This window comes from Rhinoraja longicauda, chromosome 2 (genome assembly GCF_053455715.1).
Source record: "Rhinoraja longicauda isolate Sanriku21f chromosome 2, sRhiLon1.1, whole genome shotgun sequence".
NCBI lineage: Eukaryota > Metazoa > Chordata > Chondrichthyes > Rajiformes > Arhynchobatidae > Rhinoraja > Rhinoraja longicauda.
This window is the reverse complement of record NC_135954.1, coordinates 99,862,413-99,889,181: the sequence shown is the minus strand read 5'-3', so window position 1 is coordinate 99,889,181 and position 26,769 is coordinate 99,862,413. Positions and strand designations below refer to the sequence as shown.

The 26,769-nt window shown below is 43.1% G+C and overlaps 1 protein-coding gene across 6 annotated transcripts in view; it reads left to right on the top strand.

The window, feature by feature from the left end:
* LOC144607888 (disco-interacting protein 2 homolog C) overlaps nucleotides 1-26,769 on the top strand; it is a 515,842-nt gene that overhangs the window by 367,105 nt on the left and 121,968 nt on the right. For all 6 annotated transcript variants that reach the window (XM_078425037.1, XM_078425045.1, XM_078425054.1 and 3 more), the window contains 4 exons: nucleotides 12,118-12,241; nucleotides 13,285-13,394; nucleotides 21,360-21,462; nucleotides 25,311-25,375. In XM_078425037.1, the coding sequence (XP_078281163.1) occupies nucleotides 12,118-12,241; nucleotides 13,285-13,394; nucleotides 21,360-21,462; nucleotides 25,311-25,375 (402 nt within the window). The remainder of the gene's footprint in view (nucleotides 1-12,117; nucleotides 12,242-13,284; nucleotides 13,395-21,359; nucleotides 21,463-25,310; nucleotides 25,376-26,769) is intronic.

The following is a 26,769-nucleotide window of genomic DNA, read 5'->3' as shown; positions in this document are numbered from 1 at the left end:
ATCATATCATAGCATATATATACAGCCGGAAACAGGCCTTTTCGGCCCACCAAGTCCGTGCCGCCCAGCGATCCCCCTACATTAACACTATCCTACACCCACTAGGGACAATTTTTTACATTTACCCAACCAATTAACCTACATACCTGTACGTCTTTGGAGTGTGGGAGGAAACCGAAGATCTCGGAGAAAACCCACGCAGGTCACGGGGAGAACATACAAACTCCTTACAGTGCAGCACCCGTAGTCAGGATCGAACCTGAGTCTCCGGCGCTGCATTCGCTGTAAAGCAGCAACTCTACCGCTGCGCTACCGTGCCGCCTACAATGTCCTATCCCAACCTCCAATGTGTCAATGTCATTGGCGTTGCCTTAAGGACTGTTACTCAGATGAGGCAGTACTAACCACAAAACACCATTGTGTAGGAAGGAACTGCAGGTGCTGGTTTACACCGAGGATAGGCACAAAATGCTGGAGTCACTCAGCGGGACAGGCAGCATCTCTGGGGAGAAAAGGAATAGGTGATGTCACCTATTCTTTTTCTCCAGAAATGCTGCTTGACCCGCTGAGTTACTCCAGCATTTTGTGTCTATCTTCACAAAACACCATTTATGGATGGCAGCCATTAATGTGAGCATTAAGTAGCAGAACTGGGTACAACAATGTATTAAAGTAATCCTAGATAATACGCTTGCATTCATCTACCCTGCCCTGAGATTGGAACTGCACAGAATGCTTCAATCTTAGTCAATATGTGGATTCATAAATGACATTTTTATACTTGCCTCCTTTCCTTCTGATGGTACAATAGTTTCAATTTATGGATTCAAACATTCGCTGTGCTGATTATAATATCTTGTGAGCTTGAACCCTTCCCAAATCTTTGTGCTTTTCATGAACATCTGACTTCAGACCATTAGAAAAAAAGGCAGTGATAAATTTGCTCACACTTTTGATTAAAGTACTCCAGCAAGCCAGAATTAAAGAACTCTTTGATGTGCTGGAAACCTTTGACAAGAGGACAACGAAGCTGTGGAGAACACAGAATACACGTTTCACAAGATGATAGCAGAGATGAGAAACCGTTCCAAACAAGAGGCATGCCATAAGATATCTCCCACGTATAATTCCATTGGGAAGAGTATAGACTAGTGGCAGTCGGCATGGCTTTGCACACGGCAGATTGTGTCTTATTAACTTTGATCAAGTTTTTTGAGAAATGTGACAAAAATAATCGATGAGGGCTGGATTTTGGATGTTGTCTACATAGATTTTAGAAAGGCATTTGATAAAGTCCCTCATGGTAGGCTGATCCAGAAGATTAAGATGAATAGGATTTACAGTGACTTGGTCATATGTTTTCAGATCAGAATTGGCTTAATGTTAGAAGACAGAGGGTTATGTGTAGGAAAGAACTGCAGATGCTGGTTTAAATCAAAGATAGACACAATGTGCTGGAGTAACTCAGCAGGCCAGGCAGCATCTTTGGAGAGAAATGAATGGGTGACGTTTCGGGCCAAAACCCTTCTTCAGACTGATGTCAGGGGAGTGGGCGGTACAGAGATAAAATGTAGTCGGAGACAGTAAGACTGGTAGGTGATCTTCCCATCTCCACCCCTTCCTGCTTTCCCCAGAGACCATTCCCTCCACAACTCCCTGGTCAACTCGTCCCTTCCCACCCAAACCACCCCCTCCCCAGGTACTGTCCCCAGCAACCGCAGGAGATGCAACACCTATCCCTATGCCTCCCGCCTCAACTCCATCCAAGGACCCCGACACTCTTTCCAGGTGAGGGAGAGGTTCATTTGCACCTCCTCCAAACTCATTTACTGTATCCGCTGTTCCAGGTGTGGACTCCTGTTTATCGGCGAGACCAAGCGCAGGCTCAGATCTCGTTTTGCTGAACACCTCCGCTCAGTCCGCCTAAACCTACCTGATCTCCCGGTTGCTCAATACTTTAACTCCCCCTCCCATTCCCACACTGACCTTTCTGTCCTGGGCCTACTCCATTGTCAGTGTGAGGCCCAGCGCAAATTGGAGGAACATCACCTGCTTACACCCCAGCAGCATGAACATTGACTTCTCTAACTTCAATAGCCCTTGCTTTCCCTCTCTCTCCATCCCCTCCACCTTCCCAGTTCTCCTAACAGTCTTACTGTCTCCAACTACATTTTATCTCTGTACCATGCACTTCCCTGACATCAGTCTGAAGAAGGGTCTTGGCCCGAAACGTCACCCATTACTTCTCTCCAGAGATACTGCCTACCCCACTGAGTTACGCCAGCATTTTATGTCTATCTTAGACAGAGGGTTATGTTGGAAGGTTGGAAGGACAATATTTTGGCTGGAAATCTATGACCAGCATAGTTCCATATATAAATATACATATATATACACACACACACATTTAACCTATAGAAACCTATAGGAACAGCACCTCATATTTCGCTTGGGCAGCTTGCAGCCCAGCGGTATGAACATTGACTTCTCCAACTTTAGATAGTTCCTCTGTCCCTCTCTTCCCCTCCCCCTTCCCAATTCTCCCTCTATCTTCCTGTCTCCACCTATATCCTTCCTTTGTCCCGCCCACCTGACATCAGTCTGAAGAAGGGTCTCGACCCGAAACGTCACCCATTCCATCTCTCCTGAGATGCTGCCTGACCTGCTGAGTTACTCCAGCATTTTGTGAAATAAATACCTTCGATTTGTACCAGCATCTGCAGTTATTTTCTTACTTTAACCTATAGAATATTTTTAACATTTTAAAGACCTATAATTTGGGATATGCAACTTCTTTTCCAGGTTATCAATGTCTACAGTGAAAGAATGAGGCGCCAGGATACATTACAGCAAAGTAGGCTCCCAAAATCACTGTTTAGTTTAGAGATGAAGCATGAAAACAGGCCCTTCACCCACTGACTTCACACCCACCATCAATTACCCGTTCCCACTAGTTCTGTGTCAGCCCACTTTCTCACCCACTCCCTAAACACCAGGAGCAATTTACAGAGGCCAATTAACCTACAAACCTGCACGTCTTTGGGATGTAAAGATGCATCTTTCCTGTTCTGTGTCTCCTCCTTCTCCACATTTCCTGGTAAATCCTTCATGGCAAAATTAAGTAATATATTCTCAAACCTGGCCTGGGTGGTTTAATATATAAGTGACTTCTTCTGCCAAATGAAAGAATCAAGCTGTAAATTACCACACGTGCACGGTGCATTTTACTTGAACTGCTTGGCTTACTTTTCTAGACAGAACAACAACAATTTCCAGCTTAACAGGCTGAGTACGTAAAGTGAACAATTGTTTCCTTTTTTAAAAGTTGGAATAATATTCATGAAAATTTACTTTGGGGTGTAATCATTCTCCTTGTGGTTTTAAAGGGACAAACCATTTTAATCATGTCCAAATTAGTAGCAGAAGGCAACATTAATGGGCTACATGATGTTATGTTTCTGGTCCGAAAGAGAATTATACAATTTGACTCATAGTGAGCAATGGTATGTGAAATCTGCTCCCGAATCTAAAAATGTCCAATGAAGACATTGATTGCATTGGGATAATTCATTACTTTATCCATCTGATTCAATCAAATATTGAACAAAACATTGTTGGATTGTTTTCCATGCTAGAAAATGATTATAGTTGAGGGAGTTTTCTACTATTTGCAATTCTATTAGGAACATCATCTCGTTAATGTTAAGTCATGAGACTGCACAACCAAAGTAGCCATGAAGTTATCTTAATTTTTTTTTAACATTTCTTATTTGTTTTGGGTTGAAGTTTACCCAATTTACTGACTATGTTAGGGAATGAAATAGGTTCTCGGATTCTGTCTAACTCCTAATGAACTGTACCTCAATGAATTGCCCCCTTTTGCGCCTTTTGTAATTGGACACTAAGGCTGTGGTTATCCCCTCCACACATTATCCAATTCTCATCATTTATATGGTTTTGCCCTAATGTAAACGCTGTCTGCAGGAGACCACTTAGCTCAACCTACTGATTTGGTTGAGAAAGAGGATTTCACAATGTTTCCCTGTGTTCGTAAGCAAAACAAAAATGACCATGTTGAACATTGGCAGAAGTGGATTTTTCAGCATAGAAGTGTGTGGGTGATAGAAATGCTCAATGTAAGAATTAGCTCCTTGTTTGTGGAATAGACTGGCATCTGCAGAATAACAAATGAATGAAGAGTCACAATGCCTACAGTATAATCCTGGAGGCCAAAGTCTCGTAAGGAATGAAATAAAAGCATACTTCTTCATGATGGAACCTGAAGTCAGAAGGCTGTTCTTCCTGTAGAAAACAAAGAACTGTCGATGCTGGTTTACACCAAAGATAGACATAAAGTGCTGGAGTAACTCAGTGGGGCAGGTGGGACTAGTGTAGATGGGGCATCTTGGTCGACATGGACATGTTGCGCTAAAGGGCCTGTTTCTATGCTGTACGACGCATGACTCTATGACTTCTGGAGGAGTTTCTTAAGGATAGGATCTACTCATATCTAGGAAAACATAGTCAACATGGTTTTATGTGTAGGAAAAAAAACTGCAGATGCTGGTTTAAATCGAAGGTAGACACAAAATGCTGGAGTAACTTAACGGGTCAGGCAGCATTTCAGGAAAGAAGGAATGGGTGACGTTTCGGGTCGAGACCCTTCTTCAGACTGAATACGAAGACTTCTTCAGTCTGAAGAAGGGTCTCGACCCGAAACGTCACCCATTCCTTCTCTCCTGAGATGCTGCCTGACCCGCTGGGTTACTCCAGCATTTTGTGTCTACCTATGGTTTTATGTGGGTCGCTTCATATCTTACAAACAATTAAGTTTTTAAGGAGGTGATGACGATAATTGATGAAGGTGAGGCAGCAGATGTTGATTACATGCACAATAGGAAAGCCTTCAACAAGGTCCCTCATGGTAGACTGATCCAAAAGGTCTATAGAGACTTGGTAGATTGGATTCAAAATTAGCTCGGCCATAGAAGTGTTGGGATAATGGTGATAGCGTGTTATTCTGAATGGAGATTTGTAGCCAGTGGAATTCTGCAGGGATCAGTGCTGGGACCTTTATTGTTTGTGATTATACATATATTCCTTTATTCGTCCCACACCGGGGAAATTTACAGTGTTACAGCAGCAAAGTGGATAGCAAGAGAGCAAGAGATCATTCATTATAAATAAAAGATACATAAATTGCCATCAGTTTTCTGTGTGTTCTTAGCTGTTATTGTTGACTCGTCTGCTGGGAGCAGTGCTGGTTGTGCAGTCTCACAGCAGCGGGAAGGAAGGATAAATGATTGGATGAAAATGTATAAATGATTGGATGAAAATGTATAAATGATTGGATGAAAATGTAAAAATGTAGATGGGTCATAATAAGCTTGCCCATGGCACTTGGTACTGAAAAATGTTATCAAAGAGTTCAGCAGGGTATAGACTAGTTGGAAATATGGGTGGTGAAAATACGGATGGAATTTAATGATGGACAATTGTGAATACTTAAGATCATAAGGTCATGAGTAATAGAAGCAGAATTAGGGCATTCGGCCCATCAAGTCTACTCCGCCATTCAATCATGGCTGATCTATCTCTACCTCCTAATCCCATTCCCCTGCCTTCTCCCGATAACCCCTGACAACCGTACTAATCAAGACTATTTATCTCTGCCTTAAAAATATCCATTGACTTGGCCTCCGTAACCTTCTATGGCAAAGAATTCCATAGATTCACCACCGTCTGACCAAATAAATTCCTCCTCATCTCCTTCCTAACTGAACGTCCTTTAATTCTGAAGCTATGACCTCTGGTCCTAAGCTCTCCCATTATCGGAAACATCCTCTCCACATCCACTCTATCCAAGCCTTTCATTATTCGGTAAGTTTCAATGAGGTCCCCCCTCATTCTTCTAAACTCCAGTGAGTACAGGCCCAGTTCTGTCAAATCCTCATCATGTGTTACCCACTCATTCCTGGGATCATTTTTGTAAACCTCCTCTGGACCCTCTCCAGAACCAGCACATCCTTCCTCGGACATGGGGCCCAAAATTGCTCACAATAGTCAAAATGCGGCCTGACCAGCGCCTTACAGAGACTCAGCATTACATCCCTTTGGACTTGCACTTTGGGAGATCAGATGTAAGAGGAAAGTATATAATAAATGGCAGGAGCATAGATGAGCAGAAGGATCTTGGAGTGCTAGTCCATAGCTCCCTGAAAGTAGATTAAATGATTAAAAAAAAGACATGTCGTATGGTTGTCTTCATTGCTTGCGGCATTGAGTATAAAAGACAGGAAGTCTTGCTACAGCTGTGTGCAACTTTAGATTTGGTTACATTTGGAGGATTGTGTAAAGTTCAGGTTACAATATTACAGGAAGGATGTGGAGGCTTTGGAGAGGGTGCAGAAGAAGTTCACCAGGATGTTGCCTGGATTTAAGAGTATTAGCTATGTGAGGTTGGATAAACCGAATTTCTTTTCCTCTGGAGCGTTGGAGGCTGAGGGAGACCTGATAAAAACATATTAAATATTGAGAATCATAGATAGGGTAGTTTATTCACAAAATGCTGGAGTAACTCAGCAGGTCAGGCAGCATCTCAGGAGAGAAGGAATGGGTGACGTTTCGGGTCGAGACCCTTCTTCAGACTGATGTCAGGGGGGCGGGACAAAGGAAGGATATAGGTGGAGACAGGAAGATAGAGGGAGATCTGGGAAGGAGGAGGGGAAGGGAGGGACAGAGGAACTATCTAAAGTTGGAGAAGTCGATGTTCATACCACTGGGCTGCAAACTGCCCAGGCGAAATATGAGGTGCTGTTCCTCCAATTTCCGGTGGGCCTCACTATGGCACTGGAGGAGGCCCATGACAGAAAGGTCAGACTGGGAATGGGAGGGGGAGTTGAAGTGCTCGGCCAACGGGAGATCAGTTTGGTTAATGCGGACCGAGCGCAGGTGTTCAGCGAAGCGAACGCCGAGCCTGCACTTGGTTTCGCCGATGTAAATAAGTTGACATCTAGAGCAGCGGATGCAATAGATGAGGTTGGAGGGGGTGCAGGTGAACCTTTGTCTCACCTGGAAAGACTGTTTAGGTCCTTGGATGGAGTTGAGGGGGGAGGTAAAGGGACAGGTGTTGCATCTCGTGCGGTTGCAGGGGAAAGTGTCCGGGGTTGGGGTGGTTTGGGTAGGAAGGGACGAGTGTACCAGGGAGTTACGGAGGGAACGGTCTCTGCGGAACGCAGAGAGGGGAGGGGATGGGAAGATATGGCCAGTGGTGGGGTCCCGTTGTAGGTGACGGAAATGTTGGTGGATGATATGTTGGATCCGCTGGCTGGTGGGGTGGAAGGTGAGAACGAGGGGGATTCTGTCCTTGTTGCGAGTGGGGGGAGGGGGAGCAAGAGCGGAGCTGCGGGATAGTTTAGTTTAGTTTAGAGATACAGCACGGAAACAGGCCCTTCAGCCCACTGACTCTGCACTGACCAGTGATCCCTGCACATTAATACTATCCTACACATACATGGGACAATTTACACTTATACTAGGCCAATGAACCTACAAACCTGTACGTCTTTGGATTGTGGGAGGAAACCGAAGATCTTGGAGAAAATCCACGCTGTCACGGGGAGAACGTACAAACACCGTACAGACAGCACCCGTTGTCGGGATCAAATCTCGGTCTCCAGCGCTGCAAGCGCTGTGAGGCAGCAACTCTACCGCTGCGCCACCATGCCCAGTTCTTTTTCCCTAGGTGAAAATATCAAACACCAGAGGGGATGATTTTTAAATTGAGAAGGTGAGAAAGTGTGAAGAGTTGAAGGAGATTTATGGACAAGCTTTTTACACAGAATGGTATGTGTCTGGAGCGTGCTGCCAAGGGACCTGGAGAAGCAGGTAAGATAGCAGCAAAGTTTAAGAGCCATTTAGACAGGCACGTGAACAGGCTGGGAAAAGTGGGATATCAACCACTGCAGGTAGATATGCAGTTTTAAAAACACCGTGCATCATGTACGGTACAGATGTTATGGGCTGAGGAGCCATGGGCTGTTCTATACACATGCCAGGCAACTAATGCTTTATCTGTGAAGGATTCATCAGATCCCACATTCGTATAAAGTCACCGGTTGTTCTTCTCTCCTCATTATCAGAAGGCACTGTCAAGGTACTCCAAAGCATAAATCAACTGGAAACTCTGCTCACAATCCACATTTTGATTACTGGACAGAAAGTTCTAAACATTCCATTAATCTCATTGAAAATTGCGTAAAGCTCCTTGTGTCAAGCAACATACTTGATCACGATTTGATCTGGCACGCCCACAAGGTCTTCCCATAGTGAGAAGGGCTTGTAATGGATTACAAAGACTGTCCCTTGAGTGTGGGTATAACTTTCATCTCAGCAAAGCTGCTATCTTCAGCTTTCCTCTTGTAATGGCAAGATGTTAGACCCAGAATGCCGGAGTAAGTCAGCGGGACAAGCAGCATCTCTGGATAGAAGGAATGGGCGACATTTCCAGTCGAGACCCTTCTTCAGACTGAGAGTCAGGGGAGAAGGAGCCTCAGAGATATGGAAGGGTAAGGTGTGAAAATGAGAGATGAGAGGGGACCGAGTAACCCTTGCTTTCGCTCCCCCTCCATCCCTCCCCCATCATATTTCTCCGACCAGTCTGACGGTCCTCCTGATTAAATGTTATCTTTGTATGTCTCGTTTTTATCTTCCCCTAGCTAACAATTCTACATTTTCCTTGATCTCTGTCCCCTTTAATTCCTCGTTTTCACACCTTATCCTTCCATATCTCTGTGTCTCCTCCCCAGGCTCACAGTCTGAAGAAGGGTTTCGACCCGAAACGTCACCCATTCCTTCTCTCCAGAGATGCTGCCTGTCCCACATAGTTACTCCAGCATTTTGTGTCTTTCTTCAATGGCAAGATGTTGCTTGGCCAAACAGGTTCACTTTATGTCTTTTCAGGGAAGTATTCTGCTTCATTTAATGAAAACAGAAAATGCTGGAACTACTCGGCAGGTTGGTCTGCAGCAGAACTGATCCAAAAGTCATAGACCTGAAAAACGGACTTTATTTCCCTCTACTATTGTTGCTTGACTGGCAGAGAAACAAGGAACTGCAGATGCTGGAATCTTGAGCAAAGCACAAAGTGGTGGAGGAACTGGTTGGGTTATATTGACTGACTGATATTATTTTTAATTTCTTGCATCTGTGGTCACTTGCAATTAGATTTCTTTGCCTGATATGACATTACTGTACGTCACTTCAATCCTATAGTTCACTGCTATCCAAAGTAGTGAAGTATACCACGCAGTTACATTGGACTGATAAAATAAAAAATCCTCTAAACCTGCTCTCTCCCCCTTTGTGAATTCAGAAACAGTCCAGAAGATCGTAGTGGCCAAGTATTGAAAGTAATGTTGATGTGATATCTATCCTGGTCCAAAGGTCTAACTCCTGAGCAAGTACAAAGGACCAGTTTCCTCCACACCAACCTGCAGTGTTTACCGGAGATTCCTGGCCTTCCAAGAAATCCAGAAATTCCAAGTATCAGTTGCATTCCTTTGCATGGTTTGGTTCTGCATCTCTTGGGCCAGCGGATGAAATTTCTGTTTCTGTTTTCTGTTTTCTACTGCACAATCGCCAGCAGCTGGTCTATCTCGTGCAGGTTTCGCTCGCGTGGGTACTGAGGTACAGGTCCACTGTGAACCGACACCCTTGTTTCCAGAACCTTTCTGGATTTTATCAGATCAACAGAGGCCACGGCCTCCGAGAGGAGTCAAACGGTACCAGGATGGACACTGTAGGCCTTCGAGGGGCCGAGATAAGGGCTGGCAAAGTCGACCTTGGAAGTCAGCTGCAGGAACGGATCTGCCGGATCTGGCTGGGCCAGAGTTCCAGAGCCCTGGCCGCAGGGGGCAAATTTGACCTGCTGATCCAAGCAGAAGTTCCAATGAGGTTGAGATCAACCACCTCACCCGTCCTAGGCGCCGCATTTTCGTTGGGACTTCCAGAGGGAATTCAAATCGCTCTCGTTATTTTGTCCGGAATAATGGAATTGCCGGACCACTGGATGCCGGAAAATCGGTGGTGGACCTGTATTGGGAGTGGCAACATACACAACAGTGGGAATGCTGCTTGATCATCATTATGGCTGGCCCTGATCAGCTGGGCGTTGTGCATGAGGAGAATCCTAGTTGAGTTTGTTCAGCTGGTTTTAGGATATCCTTTTTGCCTGGAACAAGAGAAAGCAATATAAAGATATGATTAGATGTGAAACTGCTTGGCCCCCGAGAAACAAGTGTCCTTGAAGACCAACAGTAACAGACACAGTGACTCATTGCAGTGGGTTCATGAATACAGTACTTGAGCATTTGCCAAGGACTTCCAATGCAGAGCTGAGTGTGTCAGATCACTGATGCTGTGAAGAAAATAAGATCAGCAGATAAGGCTTTGAATGTTAGGTTTTGGCACTGGCAAAGTAAATTGACTCCACTTGAGTTCCCAGAAGCTTTCTCTTTCTGAAGGACATGGATGGCGACACCCCGACCCAAAATGTCACCTGTTCTCCAGCAATGGTGCCTGGCCCTCTGAGTTACTCCAGCACTTATGAAAATGTTAAATTGCTGATGGGTCAAATATATCTTTGTATGGGTTGATTTACTCTGAGGACTTTTACCTAGAGTAGGAGAATCAAGAACCAGAAAACATCGGTTTAAGGTGAGAGAGGAAAGAGTTAATAGCAACCCAAGGGGCAACCTTTTCACACAGAGGGTGGTCGGTGTATGGAACAAGCTGCCAGAGTAGGTAATTGAAGCAGGTACTATAACATTTAAAAGACATTCGTCAGGTACATGGATAGGAAAGGGTTAGAGGGGAATCGGCCAAACGCGGGCAGGTGGGACTAGCGTAGGTGGGAAATCTTGGTTGTCATGGGAAAATTGGGCTGAAGGGCCTGTTTCCCTGCTGTATGACTCAAGAGTCATGAGAGAGTCAAGTCAAGAGTGTTTTATTGTCATATGTCCCAGATAGAACAATGCAATTCTTACTTGCAGCAGCACAGCAGAATATGTAAACATAGTACACTGTAAACCATATAATAAATGAGAAAAAAAAGTTCAGTGTGTATATATACACCCACATATACATATATATATACAAGAATAAACTGCAGAAACTGGTTTAAACCAAAGATAGACATAAAATGCTGGAGTAACTCAGAGGGACAGGCAGCATCTCTGGAGGGAATGAATGGGTGACGTTTCGGGTCAAGATGAGTCTGAAGATGGGACTCAACCCGAAATGTCTCCCATTCCTTCTCTCCAGAGATGATGCATGTCCTGCTGAGTTACTCCAGCTTTTTGTGTCTATATATTTCCATATATATATATATATATATATAAATATATAGACACAAAAAGCTGGAGTAACTCAGTGAGAATATATATACATGCACACAGACGTACACAAAAACCCCCAATAATAGTGCAATAATAACAATAATAGTCTATGTAGTTCAGAGCTTATTGGAGATTTTGTGACACTTTGCAATCCTTAGTGCTGTGGATGCTCATTACTGTGCCCTTACGTATTTATAGTGTATTATCAGTCATATCATTGCAATCTTCAGTGCTGTGGATTTATACTGGCCATTCTTTGCATTCGGCAGACTGTCTTGTCTAACCAATAGTTTAAGCAACAGCACTTCCAGCTAAAAAACTTTGATTTGCAAAATTGTTAATAAATCTATCAAAAGTAACATTGTTGCTCTAGATTTGCCCTGCAATGAAAACAAGGATACTTGTGAAAATTACAGTGGTGGATTCCCACACTAATATTATTCTTCTATGGGAAGGGAATTCAGCCCAAGGATATCATTAGTCAACTCCTGTCAATGTACGTGTTTATTTAATGATAGTTTGAAGTGTCCATAACATTGGTTTTATACCTATTACAATTGGAAGTAACAAGTTAAATTATAGTGCTTCTGGGTTTTAAAATGTCCATCGTCCTCTTAAATCCTATCCTTTCCCATGTCAGCCTGAGGCCTTTTAACATTTTTAGTTCTGAAATTTGAAACTCTGCACTGGGTAAAATTTATTTTTCCTTGTTTCCAACCAGGATGCCGGAAGCCAACAAATTGGTTTTCTTTTGGGAAGTTGTGGCGTTACCGTAGCACTAACGAGCGATGCTTGTCACAAAGGCTTGCCTAAAAGTCCAACAGGCGAGATCCTACAGTTTAAAGGTAATTGGTGTTTATGTCTTTAACTCCCTCTGTACTCCTTCTAAGTCGGTTGCAATTTGTTGTGATTAACTTGTTGGCCAAATCTGATTTCAACTATTCCCAGCTGACACCTGCTATTTCATGACTAGTGAATTGTATTTTAGTTTTAGAGTTACAACATGGAAACAGGCTCATCGGCCCACTGAGTCTACACCGACCATCGATCATCCATCCATTCACAAAGATTCCATGTTATCCCACCTTCTCATCTACTCACCATGCATTAGGGTCTTTATATTACAGAGGCCAATTAACCTACAAACCTGCACATTTTTGGGATGTTGGAGGAAACTGAAGCACCCAGAAGAAACCCACACGGTTAAAGGGAGAACGTGCAAACTCCATACAGAGAGCACCCGAAGTCAGGATTGAGCCCGGGTCCCTAGTGCTGTGAGGCAGCAGCTCTACTAGCTGTGCAACTGTGCTGCCCTATTTTCTTTGATGTCTCACAGCACTTTCCTCGCAATATAACCTTGCATTGCCTTTCTTTAGATAGACACAAAGTACTGGAGTAACTCAGCTGGTCAGGCAGCATCTCTGGAGAAAAGGAATAGGTGACGTTTCAGGTCAGGTCCTTTCTTCAGACTGATTTCCAATGTCCCGACCCGAAACGCCACCTATCCATGTTCTCGACTGGAAACATCGACTATCCTCTTTTCTTTGCAGATGCAGCATGACCCACCGAGTTCTTCCAGTAGTTTGATTTTGCTTCACATTGCAGCACCTGCAGTCTCATGTCTCGATAAGCGAATTCTAGCTGAATCAGAACCATTGGGCTAACGAAATCAAGGGATATGGGGAGAAAGCAGGAACGGGGCACTGATTTTGGATGATCAGCCATGCTCATATTAAATGGCGGTGCTGGCTCAAAGGGACTGAATGGCCTACTCCTGCACCTATATTCTATGTTTCTATAATGTCAGAGAGTTGCTAAAGCACTTCACCTGGTAAAGATCATTTCAAAAAAGGATTGACTGATTCTGCATTTTGTCATTTATTTTCAGGTTGGCCACGTTTGCTGTGGTTTGTCACAGAATCTAAGCACCTGTCGAAGCCTCCACGGGACTGGTTCCCTCACATCAAAGATGCAAACAATGACACTGCATACATTGAGGTGAGAACGACTGAAATTCAGCGCAAAATGGTGTGACCAATTGATTAATGAATGCCATTCATAAATTTCCATTTGTAAGTACTGCTGCCTTTTAAGATGTTCAAAAATGCACATAAACGTAAAGATTAATTGCATTTTTTCTCCATTTGCTGGTGATGTCTAATTTATGTTTGATTTTGCAACTCGTGCTTAATGATTAGGATGCACTTATAAGGCTCAGGCTTAAACGTTGGTTGGTTGAAGTAATGTAGTAGCCAGGCATGTGAATTTTCCGCTTTTCCGCAGATTCGTTTTTCCACGCTTTTTGCATGATTTCCGCGTTTTTTACTTTGCCAAATAAACTGAGAAATCGAATCGGAAAAACCCCCCGATGTATAGACTTGTAATGAACACTAGGGTTCCGCTAGAGGTCGCTAGAGGCTTCACGAGAAATCCTCTGGAAGTCTCCCCGAAAATGTGGCACCTAGGCTGGGCAAGGCACCCAATCTGGACCTCATCGGGACTTCCATGGTCAATTTGTCAATTTGGCCGCTGGAGGTCGCTAGGGGTTTCACGGGAAATCCCCCAAGCCCTGGAAGTCTCCCTGAAAATGTGGCACTAGGGTTCCGCTAGAGGTCGCTAGAGGCTTCACGAGAAATCCCCCGCGCTGTGGAAGTCTCCCCGAAAATGTGGCACATAGGCTGGGCAAGGCAGCCAAACTCGACCTCATCGGGACTTCCACGGCCGATCGGTGGGTTGAATTTGCAACCTGCGGTCGGAGCTCTAGAACTCCAGCCCAGCTGGGGTCAGCAAATCTATCCCCATAGCCGACTTCCGTGGCCTGCTGGATAAACCAGCAAAGCTCTGGAACCAAGAGTGCCAGAAAATCAGCGGTGGAACTGTAATGAGTAAATATTAAATTTAAGTGCAAGATTATATAGCTAAATTAATTAAGACAGTGTTAAAATATAAAGCACAGCAGCAAAGCCAATTACCACCTTTTTGGGCTGATTATCAATTAATGTGCGAATTTACTTCAAAATGTTATTAGTGTGCAGTGACATATTCACATTATTTTGTAATGTCTGATTTTACTTTGAAATGCACTAAAAGAGGCTTGAAACTGGTAATTTTGTGTGTAAATCTTCAAATATTTTCCAATTTTTTTATTCCTGTTGTACACCTCACGCAAACGCTCAGCTCTTTTCCTCTTTTCTTTATCTCACTCACATGCCTGAGTAGCCACACAGTCTAAATTACCCACAGATATAAATTAACGTTGGCACTCAGAATTGTAAGTCAATTATTTCAATTACATTTGGACAAAAATATTTCTATGGTGAAAAAATGACCAGTCAAATTTACATAATTGCTGACTTTTTTTAAATTGTGCTTTCCTTAGATTTTTAGAAATTAAATAAAGCTCTTCTTTTTGATGGGAATACAAGGCGTTCAATAGATAATATCTCAATATAATTCCATGAGGGCAGCTGCACCCCAAATTGTATGTTTGCGTTAACATATGAAGAACTTTTGAAGGCTCTGGGCCTGCACTTGCTGGAGTGTAGAAGTATGAGGAGGGATCTCATTGAAACCTACCACATAATCAAAGGGCTGAATGTAGTGGTTGTGGAGAGGATGTTTCCAGTCGTGGGAGAGTCTAGGACCAGAGGGCACAGCCTCAGAATAAAAGAACATACATTTAGAATGGAGATGAGGAGGAATTTCTTTAGCCAGAGGGTGGTGAATCTGTGGAATTCATCACCACAGAAGGTGGTACAGGCCAAGTTATTGGGTATTTTCAAATCGGAGATTGATAGGTTCTTGATTAGTAAGGACATCAAAAGTTACGCGGAGAAGACAGGAGAATGGAGTTGAGAGAGAAAAACTGATCAGCTATTACCGAATGGCCTAATTCTGCTCCGACATCATATGGTCTTATAATTGGGAGTCTTCGCATGAATGGTACATGGCAACATTTCTCAGGCTTCTTCTACTTTGGTTCTATAACTTTACCAGAGCCCAATTAGACACTCCTGTTAGTACGAGAAAGCCACAGAGAGAATTACCCTTGCATGACATTGTTGATACGAGGAAAACTGTAATGTTGGAATCTTGAGCAAAACATAGTACTGCAGGAACTCAGTGAGTCGGGTAGCATCTGTGGAGGAAATATGCAGACAACCATTTGGGTCGGTTGGATTGTTTCCGGTTGGGTGCCTTCATCAGTTGGACTGAATCAGTCTGAGGAAAGGTGCCGACCCGAATCATCATTTATCTATTCGTTCCAGCGATGCTGCCTGACCTGCTGATTTCCTCCAGCACTGTATTTTGCATTAAATATGGTGGGTTTGCAGCATCAACACAGGCAGTCCCCAGGTTACGCAAGGATTCCAATCCCTCATAGAAACGAGCAATTTCAATAAGGATCGATTGACATGAATGTTGCTGTCTAGTCTTTCCCTGTTTAGTTACAGCGATACAGAATCAATATGTCCCACATCCAAAGGCTCGTTTCCATTACCTTAAAGTATCAATGGATGTTAAAATTTGATAAAGTGCTTTGGAAGTGTCAATAAAAGAGATCAGCGAGGCAGTTTCCAAAGCAATTCTCTGAAGTAGCCTCCTGCCCTGAACGGCCAGCCTGTATTCTTAAAGACAATGGTGCTTGTTTGATTTCTGAACTGTTTGAAGACTGGTTTCTTCTGAATTAACTAGTTGCTACTTCATACCTCTGAAGATGTTTACATTTCCGTAGCCAACTTCCTACCTTGAAAACTCGGAAAAAAAATTGTGAGAGAATTTGCATAGAACTGTGGCAACCAGGCAGGAATATTGATAAGCATTGCATTTTTACAGGCTGAGATTTAATTCTTGTCCATTCAGGCGAGACTTGGTTTGGGAAGGGTAGATTCCTGCTGTGTTTCCTTTAAACAGAATTTAGCTGGACAGTTTTTATATAACAGCAAACAATGAAATAGCAGATATGTTGAGTACAACTTTTGTATCTATCCTCACTCTGGAAGGCATTGCTAATATCTCTAAGATATCATATGGGGCTAATTTTAAGTAACATGGTAGAATTTACAAAAAATCCATTATAAGGGATAATGTATGTGTAGGAAGGAACTACAGATGCTGGTTTACACTGAGACACGAAATGCTGGAGTAACTCAGCGGGACAGGCAGCACCTCTGGATGGAAAGAATGGGTGACATTTTGGGTCGAGACCCTTCTTCAGACTGAGAGTCAGGGGAGAGGGAGACAAAAAGATATGGAATATTAAGGTGTGAAAACGAGACATCAAAGGGGAAATAGACCCAGGAACATGCAGAATAGATCATTGTTAGCTAGGGGAAGATGGCAACGAAGCATACAAAGGAAATTTAATGGGAAGACACAGACTGATCGGAGAACTAGGATAGGGGAGGAATGGAGAGACAGGAAAAACAAGTGTTACTTGAAATTTGAGAGGTCGATATACATACTGCTAGGTTGTAAAGAGTATCGGAGGCACTCAGAGCACTACAGGCAGACAAGACACCATGACCCAATGTACTACACGCCAGGGTCTTAAAGGAAGTGGAAGCAGAGATAATGGACTAATTGGTTGAAATTTATCAAGATTTGCTAAACTCAGAACCAGAGGATTGGCCAACAATCAACGTGAATTGAAGACAGACACAAAGGCGGGTCAGGCAGCATCTCTGGAGAGAAGGAATGGGTGACGTTTCGGGTCAAGACCCTTCTTCTGAAACGTCACCTATTCCTTCTGTCCAGAGATGCTGCTTGTCCTGTTGAGTTACTTTAGCATTTTGTGTCTATCTTCGATTTAAACCAGCATCTGCAGTTCTTTCCTGCACAATCAATGTGAATCCTTTGTTTAAAAAAAAAGGTGAAAGTCGGAGAACAACAGGTCGGGCAGTTTAACAACTGTTATTGGCAAGATGCTAGAGTCAATAATCAAAGAATTTCTACTTAATAATTAAAAAGGAAATAGCTAATTATTCAGGAAAGCTAAATATAACTAAACATGGTCAACATGATTTTATAAAAAGTAAAACTTATTTAACAAATTTGCTCAAATTCTTTGAGGACGTAACAGGGAGAGTTGACAGAGGGGAACCGGTAGAGGTGGTGCATTTTGATTTACAAGGAAGTATTTGACAAAGTGCCACTTAGTAGGTTGTTACATAATTAAAAGCCTATGATATCAGAGGTATTAGAATGGATTGTAAACGGTCTGTCTCAGAGTAAACTTTTTCAGCCAGAGAGTTGTGAATCTGCGGAATTCTCTGCATAGCAGGCAGTGGAGGCCAATTCACTGGATGTATTCAAGAGAGAGTTAGAGATAGCTCTTAGATCTAAAGGAATCATGGGGAAAAAGCAGGAACGGGGTACTGATTCTGAATGATCAGCCATGATCATATTAAGTGGCAGGTATTGAGTAACTCAGCAGGTCAGGCAGCATCTCGGGAGAGAAGGAATGGGTGACGTTTCGGGTCGAGACCTTTCTTCAGACTGATGTCAGGGGGGCGGGACAAAGGAAGAATATAGGTGGAGACAGGAAGATAGAGGGAGATCTGGGAAGGAGGAGGGGAAGAGAGGGACAGAGGAACTATCTAAAGTTGGAGAAGTCGATGTTTATACCACTGGGCTGCAAGCTGCCCAGACGAAATATGAGGTGCTCATTAAATGGCAGTGCTGGCTCGAAGGGCCAAATGGCCTACTCCTGCATCTATTTTCTATGTTTCTATGTCTATGTTTCTATGAAACAGAGAGTAGCAATGAAGGGGTCCTTTTCAAAGTGGAAGAAGATAACTTATGGAATAATGCAGGGATCAGTACTTGGCCTGCTATTGTTCACTGTTTACATTAAGGGTCTGGTGGAGGAACAGCATGCTAGGTTTCTCAATTTGCCGATGATATGAAAATAGGTGGAAGAGCATGTTGTGATAAGGATACTGTGATTCTGCAGTGCACTGAGTATCCAAATGTGCAACTAGATTTTCTAATAACATTGAACAGCCTCGATCGACACAATAGGGTTTTGGCACAGACATTGTGGGCTGAAGTAGATTGAGGGAGTGAGTTGGCAAAGGAGTTTAACGTGGGGAGTGTGAGGTCATGCACTTCGATAAGAGAAAACAAAAGGCAGATTAATATCTAAAAGGAGAGAGAAATCGCAAGTAATGAAGTACAGAGGGATCGAGGAGTTTTAGCATGAATCGCAAGAAGTAACAGGCAGGTCCAATAAGTAGTTAAGAAGGCAAACAACATTTTGGCCTTCATTACAAAGAGGTTAAAGTTTAAAAATAGTTGAGGCATAGTTGGTGAGGTTGAACCTCAAGTATTGAGTACATTTTTAGTCCATTAGCTAAAAATTGATATGGTAACATTGGAGCCACTACTAAGGAGATTCACCGGGGTAATTCCTGGGATGAAAGTATTGTCCTACCAGGAGACACTAAATAGTTTGGGCCTGTGTACCTTGGAGTTCTGAAGAATGAGGGGGACCTTATTCAAGCATATACGATCCGAAGGCAGCCCTGGTGGGTGAGGGAAACTGGATAATTGAAATTATTTAAAGTGGAGGTGGGTGAATATTAGACAGAAGATAGACACAAAATGCTGGAGTAACTCAGCGGGACGGACAGCATCTCTGGATAGAAGGAATGGGTAACATATTGAGTCAAGACCCTTCTTCAGACTGAGGGTCTGGGGAGAGGGAGACACAGAGATGTGGAAGGGTAAGGTGTGAAAACAAGATATCAAAGGGGACGAAGCTCAAGGAAAATGTAGAATAGATCATTGGTAGCAGGGGGAAGCTGACAACGAAGCATACAAAGATAAAATTTAATCAGGAGGACAGTCAGATTGGTCGTAGAACTAGGATGGGGAGGGATGGAGAGAGAGGGAAAGTAAGGGTTACTTGAAGTTAGAGAAGTCAATGTTCCGTCCGCTAGGTTGTAAGCTGCCCAAGCGAAATATGAGGTGCTGCTCCTCCAATTTGCATTGGGCCTCTCTCTGACAGAGAGGAGGCCCAGGACAGAAAGGTCAGAATGAGAGGGGGAGTTAAAGTGTTTAGCAACCGGGAGATCATGTAGGTTTATGCGGACTGAACGGAGGTGTTTAGCAAAATGATCACCGAGCCTCCGCTTGGTCTCGCCTGGAGTCCACGCCTGGACCAGTGAATAATCGATGAGGTTGGAGTAGGTACAAATGATTATTAGATAGACTAATATAATAGATAGAATATTAGATAGCCTAAGGAATGGAGGGACACAGCAAAATGGCACAGAAGGAAAGTTGAGACCAACATGATCATATTAAATGGTGGGACAGGGTTGAAGTGCTTGACAGTCTCATTCTGCTACCTATATTCGTGCGCTCTTGCAAGTTTTATGTTGAATAATTAGTTAGGTTGATTTCAAGGTCTGAAATAGCTTTGTAATCAGGAGATCGAATTTGCATCAGGCAGATAAGAGTCCAGTTCTAAATTGTATCGCAGTGGAAAGATCATGAGACGTTATTAGAAGAATAAATTAGAAGTGGTGATCAGCCGTCCCTTGTGGGGCTCATTTAAATCTCAGCATTCACAGGCAGTGGTATACACTTTTATTTTTATTTATGGGGAAGTAGCTAATATAAGCCAGGCTTCTTTATTTTTCGAATTGTTGCATCTTTGGAACTATAACAAGGTTTGGAATCAAGTTTGGGTGATTACTAGTGTTGAGTCTTTTAAATCTACTGTATTTTGCTCTATGCGCACTTGATATTTCTGTGACAGTAACCTCGACTTATAAAGCATTTTAAAATGTAAAATCATTCTGCAGAGCTTCGCAGAGGTGCAGAGGAAATTGAGCCATGGATTAGGAGATTGTTTTGTTGGTTATCTGCCTTTGTATGGGTATGACTGATAATGCACTATAAATATGTAAGAGCACAGAAATGGTCATTTTAGTCTAATTCACCTTGTGCAGGCAATTTTATTCAGTGCTCTTGGATTCATTTTTTTAAAAATCAGTTTGATTTATATAACAAAAGTAAATTTAGTCCAAATCACTCTCTCTTTAAAGCGAGATATTAACAATAAATATTTAGAGTAATGTAGCAAGAAAGTGCGTAAGTACAGCAGAGTGGATTGAGATGCTTCAGTGGACTTATTGGGGAAATGGGTTTAATATAGAACCGTACAGCACAGGTAGACACAAAAAGCTGGTGTAGCTCGGCGGGTCAGACAGCGTCTCTGGAGAAACGGAATAGGTGACGTTTCGGGTCGAGACCCTTCTTCAGACTCTGAAAAGTCACCTATTCCTTTTCTCCAGAGATGCTGTCTGACCTGCTGAGTTACTCCAGCATTTTGTGTCTATCTTCGTTTTAAACCAGCATCGGCGGTTCCATCCTACACAGCACAGCACAGGAATGGGGTTCTTCATCCAGGAATGTTTGTGCCAAAACCAATTGTGCCCATATTGTTTAATTTTATTAAAAAATCTAGCTGCACACTTGGACACTGAGTGAGTGAACGACCAACCCACCCACCCACTGACCCTCATTCACTCACTCACTCACTCACTCACTCACTCACTCACTCACTCACTCACTCACTCACTCACTCACTCACTCACTCACTCACTCACTCACTCACTCACTCACTCACTCACTCACTCACTCACTCACTCACTCACTCACCCAGCCAGCCACCCACCCACCCACCCACTCACCCACCCACCCACCCACCCACTCACCCACCCACCCACCCACCCACCCACTCACCCACCCACCCACCCACTCACTCACCCACCCACCCACGCACCCACTCACTCACTCACTCACTCACTCACTCACTCACTCACTCACTCACTCACTCACTCACTCACTCACTCACTCACTCACTCACTCACTCACTCACTCACTCACTCACTCACTCACTCACTCAACCCCCAAATCCCTCAACATCTTTGGTCTGTTTTTTATTCTTAGTACAAGACGTGTAAAGATGGCAGTGTACTCGGTGTGACCGTGACCAGGATTGCACTCCTGACCCACTGTCAGGCTCTGACTCAAGCTTGTGCTTACACAGAAGGTAAGCGTTTAATTCCCTCTTCTGATTACTCAATGCAAGACATTAGCTGCAGTGCCACTTTGCTCTGAAGATGGTGAGACACCACACCTTGCAATAAGATGTACCGCAGTATAAGTTGATGCCTATATAGAAAAGGATGGCTGGTGTGCATGATAGGGATGGGAATAAAACGCCAAGTGAAACCCACACTTGATTCCGGTATGCATAGCATGTCGTGAACTGAATAAATTGCAAACTATTAACAAATGCATTGATATTCATAATAATTCTCTTATCTATTTTCTTAATGAACGAATCCCTTGAAATTGCTAAAATACACACATTATCTTTTTCTAATGTTAATTTTCAGTAAAAAATGTCCATTCCTTAATATATGTTGATAATTTTGGGATATTATGGGCGGCACGGTAGCGCAGCGGTAGAGTTGCTGCTTTACAGCGAATGCAGCGCCGGAGACTCAGGTTCGATCCTGACTACGGGTGCTGCACTGTACGGAGTTTGTACGTCCTCCCCGTGACCTGCGTGGGTTTTCTCCGAGATCTTCGGTTTCCTCCCACACTCCAAAGACGTACAGGTATGTAGGTTAATTGACTGGGTAAATGTAAAAAATTGTCCCTAGTGGGTGTAGGATAGTGTTACTGTGCGGGGATCGCTGGGCGGCGCGGACTTGGTGGGCCGAAAAGGCCTGTTTCCTGCGCTGTATATATATGATATGATATGATATTAGTTTAGTTCAGTTTAGAGATACAGCGTTGAAACAGGCCCTTCGGCCCACCAATGCCATGCCAACCAATGCCATGCCAACCAATGCTCACCCGTACCCTAGTTCTATGTTATCCCAGTTTTGCCTCGTACACACTGAGGGTGATTTACAGAAGCCAATTAACCTACAGACCTGCACATCTTTGGAATGTGGGAGGAAACCGGAGCACCCAGAGAAAACCCAAACGGTCACCAGGAGAACGTACTAACTCCATACAGACAGCACTTGTGGTCAGAATCGAACCGGATTCTCTGGTGCTGTAAAGCAGCAACTCTTCTGCTGCGGTAGAAATTGTATAATTTCTTCCAATTTAGAAAGTTGGAAATATTCTGTTGATCGGCATCTGTTCTAGTTGATTTTAAGTCAATAATTGATAGGAAATCTGAGCTAGATATATTCTCATCAGAGCTTATTCCTCACCCCATCCCCACCCTCTTTAGTATTAAGATTTGCTGTATGACTCTTTTTGAAAATGTTGCTGCTGGTTTAGACAAAATATTGTTCTTTGTTGAAGGATTCACTATGCTGAATTGTGTGGTTTCTTGTTCGCATTTCTCATTTTTAATGACACACTAGGATATTCAGCCCATCGAAGCCTATACTGTCTCTCAGAATAATTACCATTCCCATTCCAACTTATTCTCCCACAGTGCACCCTTATTCTTAGAGTTATAGAGTCGAACAGCATGGAAACAGGCCCTTTGGCCCAACTTGCCCACGCAGACCAACACGTCTCATCTGAACTAGTCCCACCTGACTGCGTTTGGACCGCATACCTCTAAACCTATCCTATCCATGTACCTGTCCAAGTGGTTTTTTTTAAACATTGTGGAAGTAGCTGCTTCAACTACCTCTTCCAGAACTCGTTCCATATACCTGCCACCCTATGTGTCAAAAAATGTTGCCCCTCAGTTTCTTATTCAACCTTTGTCCCCCCTCACCTTTAACCCATGTCCTTGGGTTCTTGATGCCCCTAGTCTGAGTAAAAGACTCTGTGCATTTACCTTATCTATTTCTCTCATGATCTTACACACCTTTATAACTCCTGCACTCCAAGGCATAGTCTCAGCCTGCTCAACCTCTCCCTATTCTCCCTAGTCTCTCCCTGCATTCAAGAGAGAGCTAGATAGAGCTCTTACGGATAGCGGAGTCAGGAGGTATGGGGACAAGGCAGGAACGTGGTACTGATTGAAAATGATCAGCCATGATCACATTGAATGGTGGTGCTGGCTCAAAGGACCGAATGGCCTCCTCCTGCACCTATTGTCTATTGTCCTACACCTCTGGCCCTCAAGTCCTGGCAACATTCCCGTAAGTCTTCTCTGCACCCTTTCCAGCTTAACCACATCTCCTTCTGCCACCTACATAGATTTACATAGCTTACCAATTTACAATAGCCAACAAATCTACCAGCATGTCCTTGAAATATGGGAGGAAACCAGAGTACAGTGGAGGAAATCTACATTGTCGGAGGGAGAACGTGCAAACTCTCCACAGCACTGGAGTTAGGTTCGAACGTAGGTTGCTGACACGGTACAGAACACAGCAGCACTACTTGCTGCAACATCATGCTCAGCTTCTTTTAAAGTCTCTATTAGAGTCATAGATAGAGTCATAGAGTGATGCAGCGTGGAAACTGTCGACTCTTCAGCCCAACTTGTCCACACCGGCCAACATGTTCCAGCTACACTAGTCCCACCTGCCGGCATTTGATCCATATCCCTCTAAACATGTCCTTCCCATGTACCTGTCAAATTGTTTCTTAAACATTGCGAGAGTCCCAGCCTCAACTACCTCTATTGTTAAACTTGATTCAATATTTACAGCAATCTGGTGCCACAGTATTTTCATGACAATTTTCCAATTAAATGTTGAATAATTGAAATTTGTTTTTGTAGTCAATGCCTCTGTAAATGGCCAATGGAATTCTATTGGTGGCCAGAGAGCCATTTTTATCACCTTCAAGTCACCTTATCAATCAAAACCCAAATTGTTATTTCTCAATAATTGATAATTAATACATCAATTCCTGTCTAGGTTTTATACAAATAAAAGTAGTGCACTAATAGAGAAAGGAAGTTATACAGTCACTAATCTTGAACATGTCATGATTTTTTTTCTTTAAAATCATTACCCTGCAAAACTAATGTAAATGATTGTTAATTATTCAAAATGCATGATAGAAATCAAGCAGAAATACAGAATGCTACAAAAGGAAATACAAAACTATTTATAATGCTCAATAGATATATTCAGAAGCTTTTTAATACATTTCTAAACTTCATCCAGGAAGTGGAGCATAATAGAATATAAGAGAAACATTTGCATAAAAGCTTTTCCAAAATATAATGGCAAGATTATATCTCCTTCGTGTCTAATTTAGTTTAGTTTAGAGATGCAGCGTGGAAACAGGCTCTTCGGCCCACCAGGTCCACGCCGACCAGCGATCTCCGTACACTAGTTCTATCCTACACACTAGGGACAATTTACAGAAGCCAATTAACCTGCAACCTGCGCGTGTGGGCGGAAACCGGAGCACACGGGGAAAACCCAGGTGGTCACAGGGAGAGTGTACAAACTCCATACAGTTAGCACCCGTAGTCAGGATCGAACCCGGGTCTCTGGTGCCATACCACTGTGCCACCCCTGATGTGTGTACTGCACAGACCCAGTTCATCCTTGTACTGAGATTGAGACATGGCCTCCATTGAAGAGGCAGGAGTGCCTCCGCCTTCATTCCAGTGAAACAAGGTAAAAACATATTGCAATTGTGCTAATGGTTTGTTGAGTATTCATTTGTTTGTATTTGCCAATGAATGCACATGAAGCTGTGGAACAAGAACTGAGGTACATTCGGTTGTAAAGAAACCAGCATTGAGTAATACCACTCCGTGCATCCACTACAAACGCGACAAAAACTATATAGTGTCCGGATGCATATCTCCCTTCAGGAAACACTGGGTATGAGCTCAAAATTTGAGAAAGTAATAAATGTGACATTTGGATTTGAAATGCAATATATTCTGTATTTTATTCTCTTCAGAAGCTTTACCTTAGCTGAGATAGTCTTATCTTTCTTAAACAGCGGAAACCATTGTAAATGTATTGGATTTTAAGAAAGATGTTGGCTTGTGGCATGGTATTCTTACGGTAAGCTTTTTATTACATACATCTACGTGTTTACAGCAGAATGTGTCAGTGTTATCCTTGGGTTGAAGTTATGGGTTCCATCTGATAGAAATTATTTTTGCATTATGGCGATATAGGTTTTTCAGAGCAGGAGGAGGTCTTTAGTCCAACCAGCCTGATTTTTGTTTCTCCCAACCAGGGCACCAATGCAACTTTGCTGACTTTGTTGGCATCCATTCCCATCTCACCTCTTCAGAATCACCTCAGTGTGGTTTTGGAATGAGGCTTGATTTCCTTGGGTTTGTGAGTGATGCTGCTGACATTTTAACAGTTCCTCACACTAGAACCATCTTTATACATTTTCATTTCTGCCATCTAACGTCCGCCTGACAATGGTCCTCAAAAAAAGCATTTTTCCATATGAATTTGCCCTGGGTATAAAATGAACAGAAATTTTGATTTTACTTTTAGAAATTAATTTTCAACAATAAAAATAGCGAGGTGGGCTCCATGGTCCAAAGTTCCTTTTTTTCTGTGCAGGTTATATTCCAACAGCATTGAATAATCATGGATTTGATTTTTGACAGTATCTAACACTATCAGTGATTTTTAATCCATTGTAAAGAAGCTCAGTTGTAAACCAACACCTGCTATGCCCTGGCGATCAAAATCATCAGTATAAGATTGATGCATTGGATTTTATCTTTTAATCAAGAAACTAAAGTGGTATTGGTATTTGTTTATTATTGTAAAGCGTTCTGAGATCCAGTAAAAATCGTTGTTATTTTGTACTATCTAGACCAATCATACCATAGTTCAGTTCAGTTTATTGTGACGTGTACCGACCGAGGTACAGTGAAAAGCTTTTTTGTTTTTTGTTGCGTGCTATCCAGTCAGCAGAAAGACTATACATGATTACAATCGAACCATCCACAATATACTGATACTTGAGTCAAGTCAAGTCAAGTTTATTTGTCACATACACATAAATGTGCAGTGAAATGAAAGATTACCCACAGTCCAACAACAAGAGCAATAAAAATAAGCAATAACACACACAATCAAACAAAAAGAAACATCCATCACAGTGAGTCTCCTCCAGTCCCCTCCTCACTGTGATGGAAGGCCAGAATATCTTTTCCCTTCCCCTGCCGTCTTCCACCGCGGTCAGGCTGTTGTAGTTGCCACATTCCAGGCCGCACCGGACGGTGAAAGGTCCGCAGCGGGCCGACCCAAGCCCCGCGATCCGGGGCGGGCGAAGACGCTGCCGCTGCTGCTGCCCTAGCAGCTGTGGCGTACCTGCAGTCCGTCTTTCTTTGTGTTTTTATGTTGTTTTTTTGTCTTGATTGTACTGTAAATGTGATGTAGTTTTTTGGGGTTGTGTACTATGGTACATGAGGTAGTGCAAAAGAGAA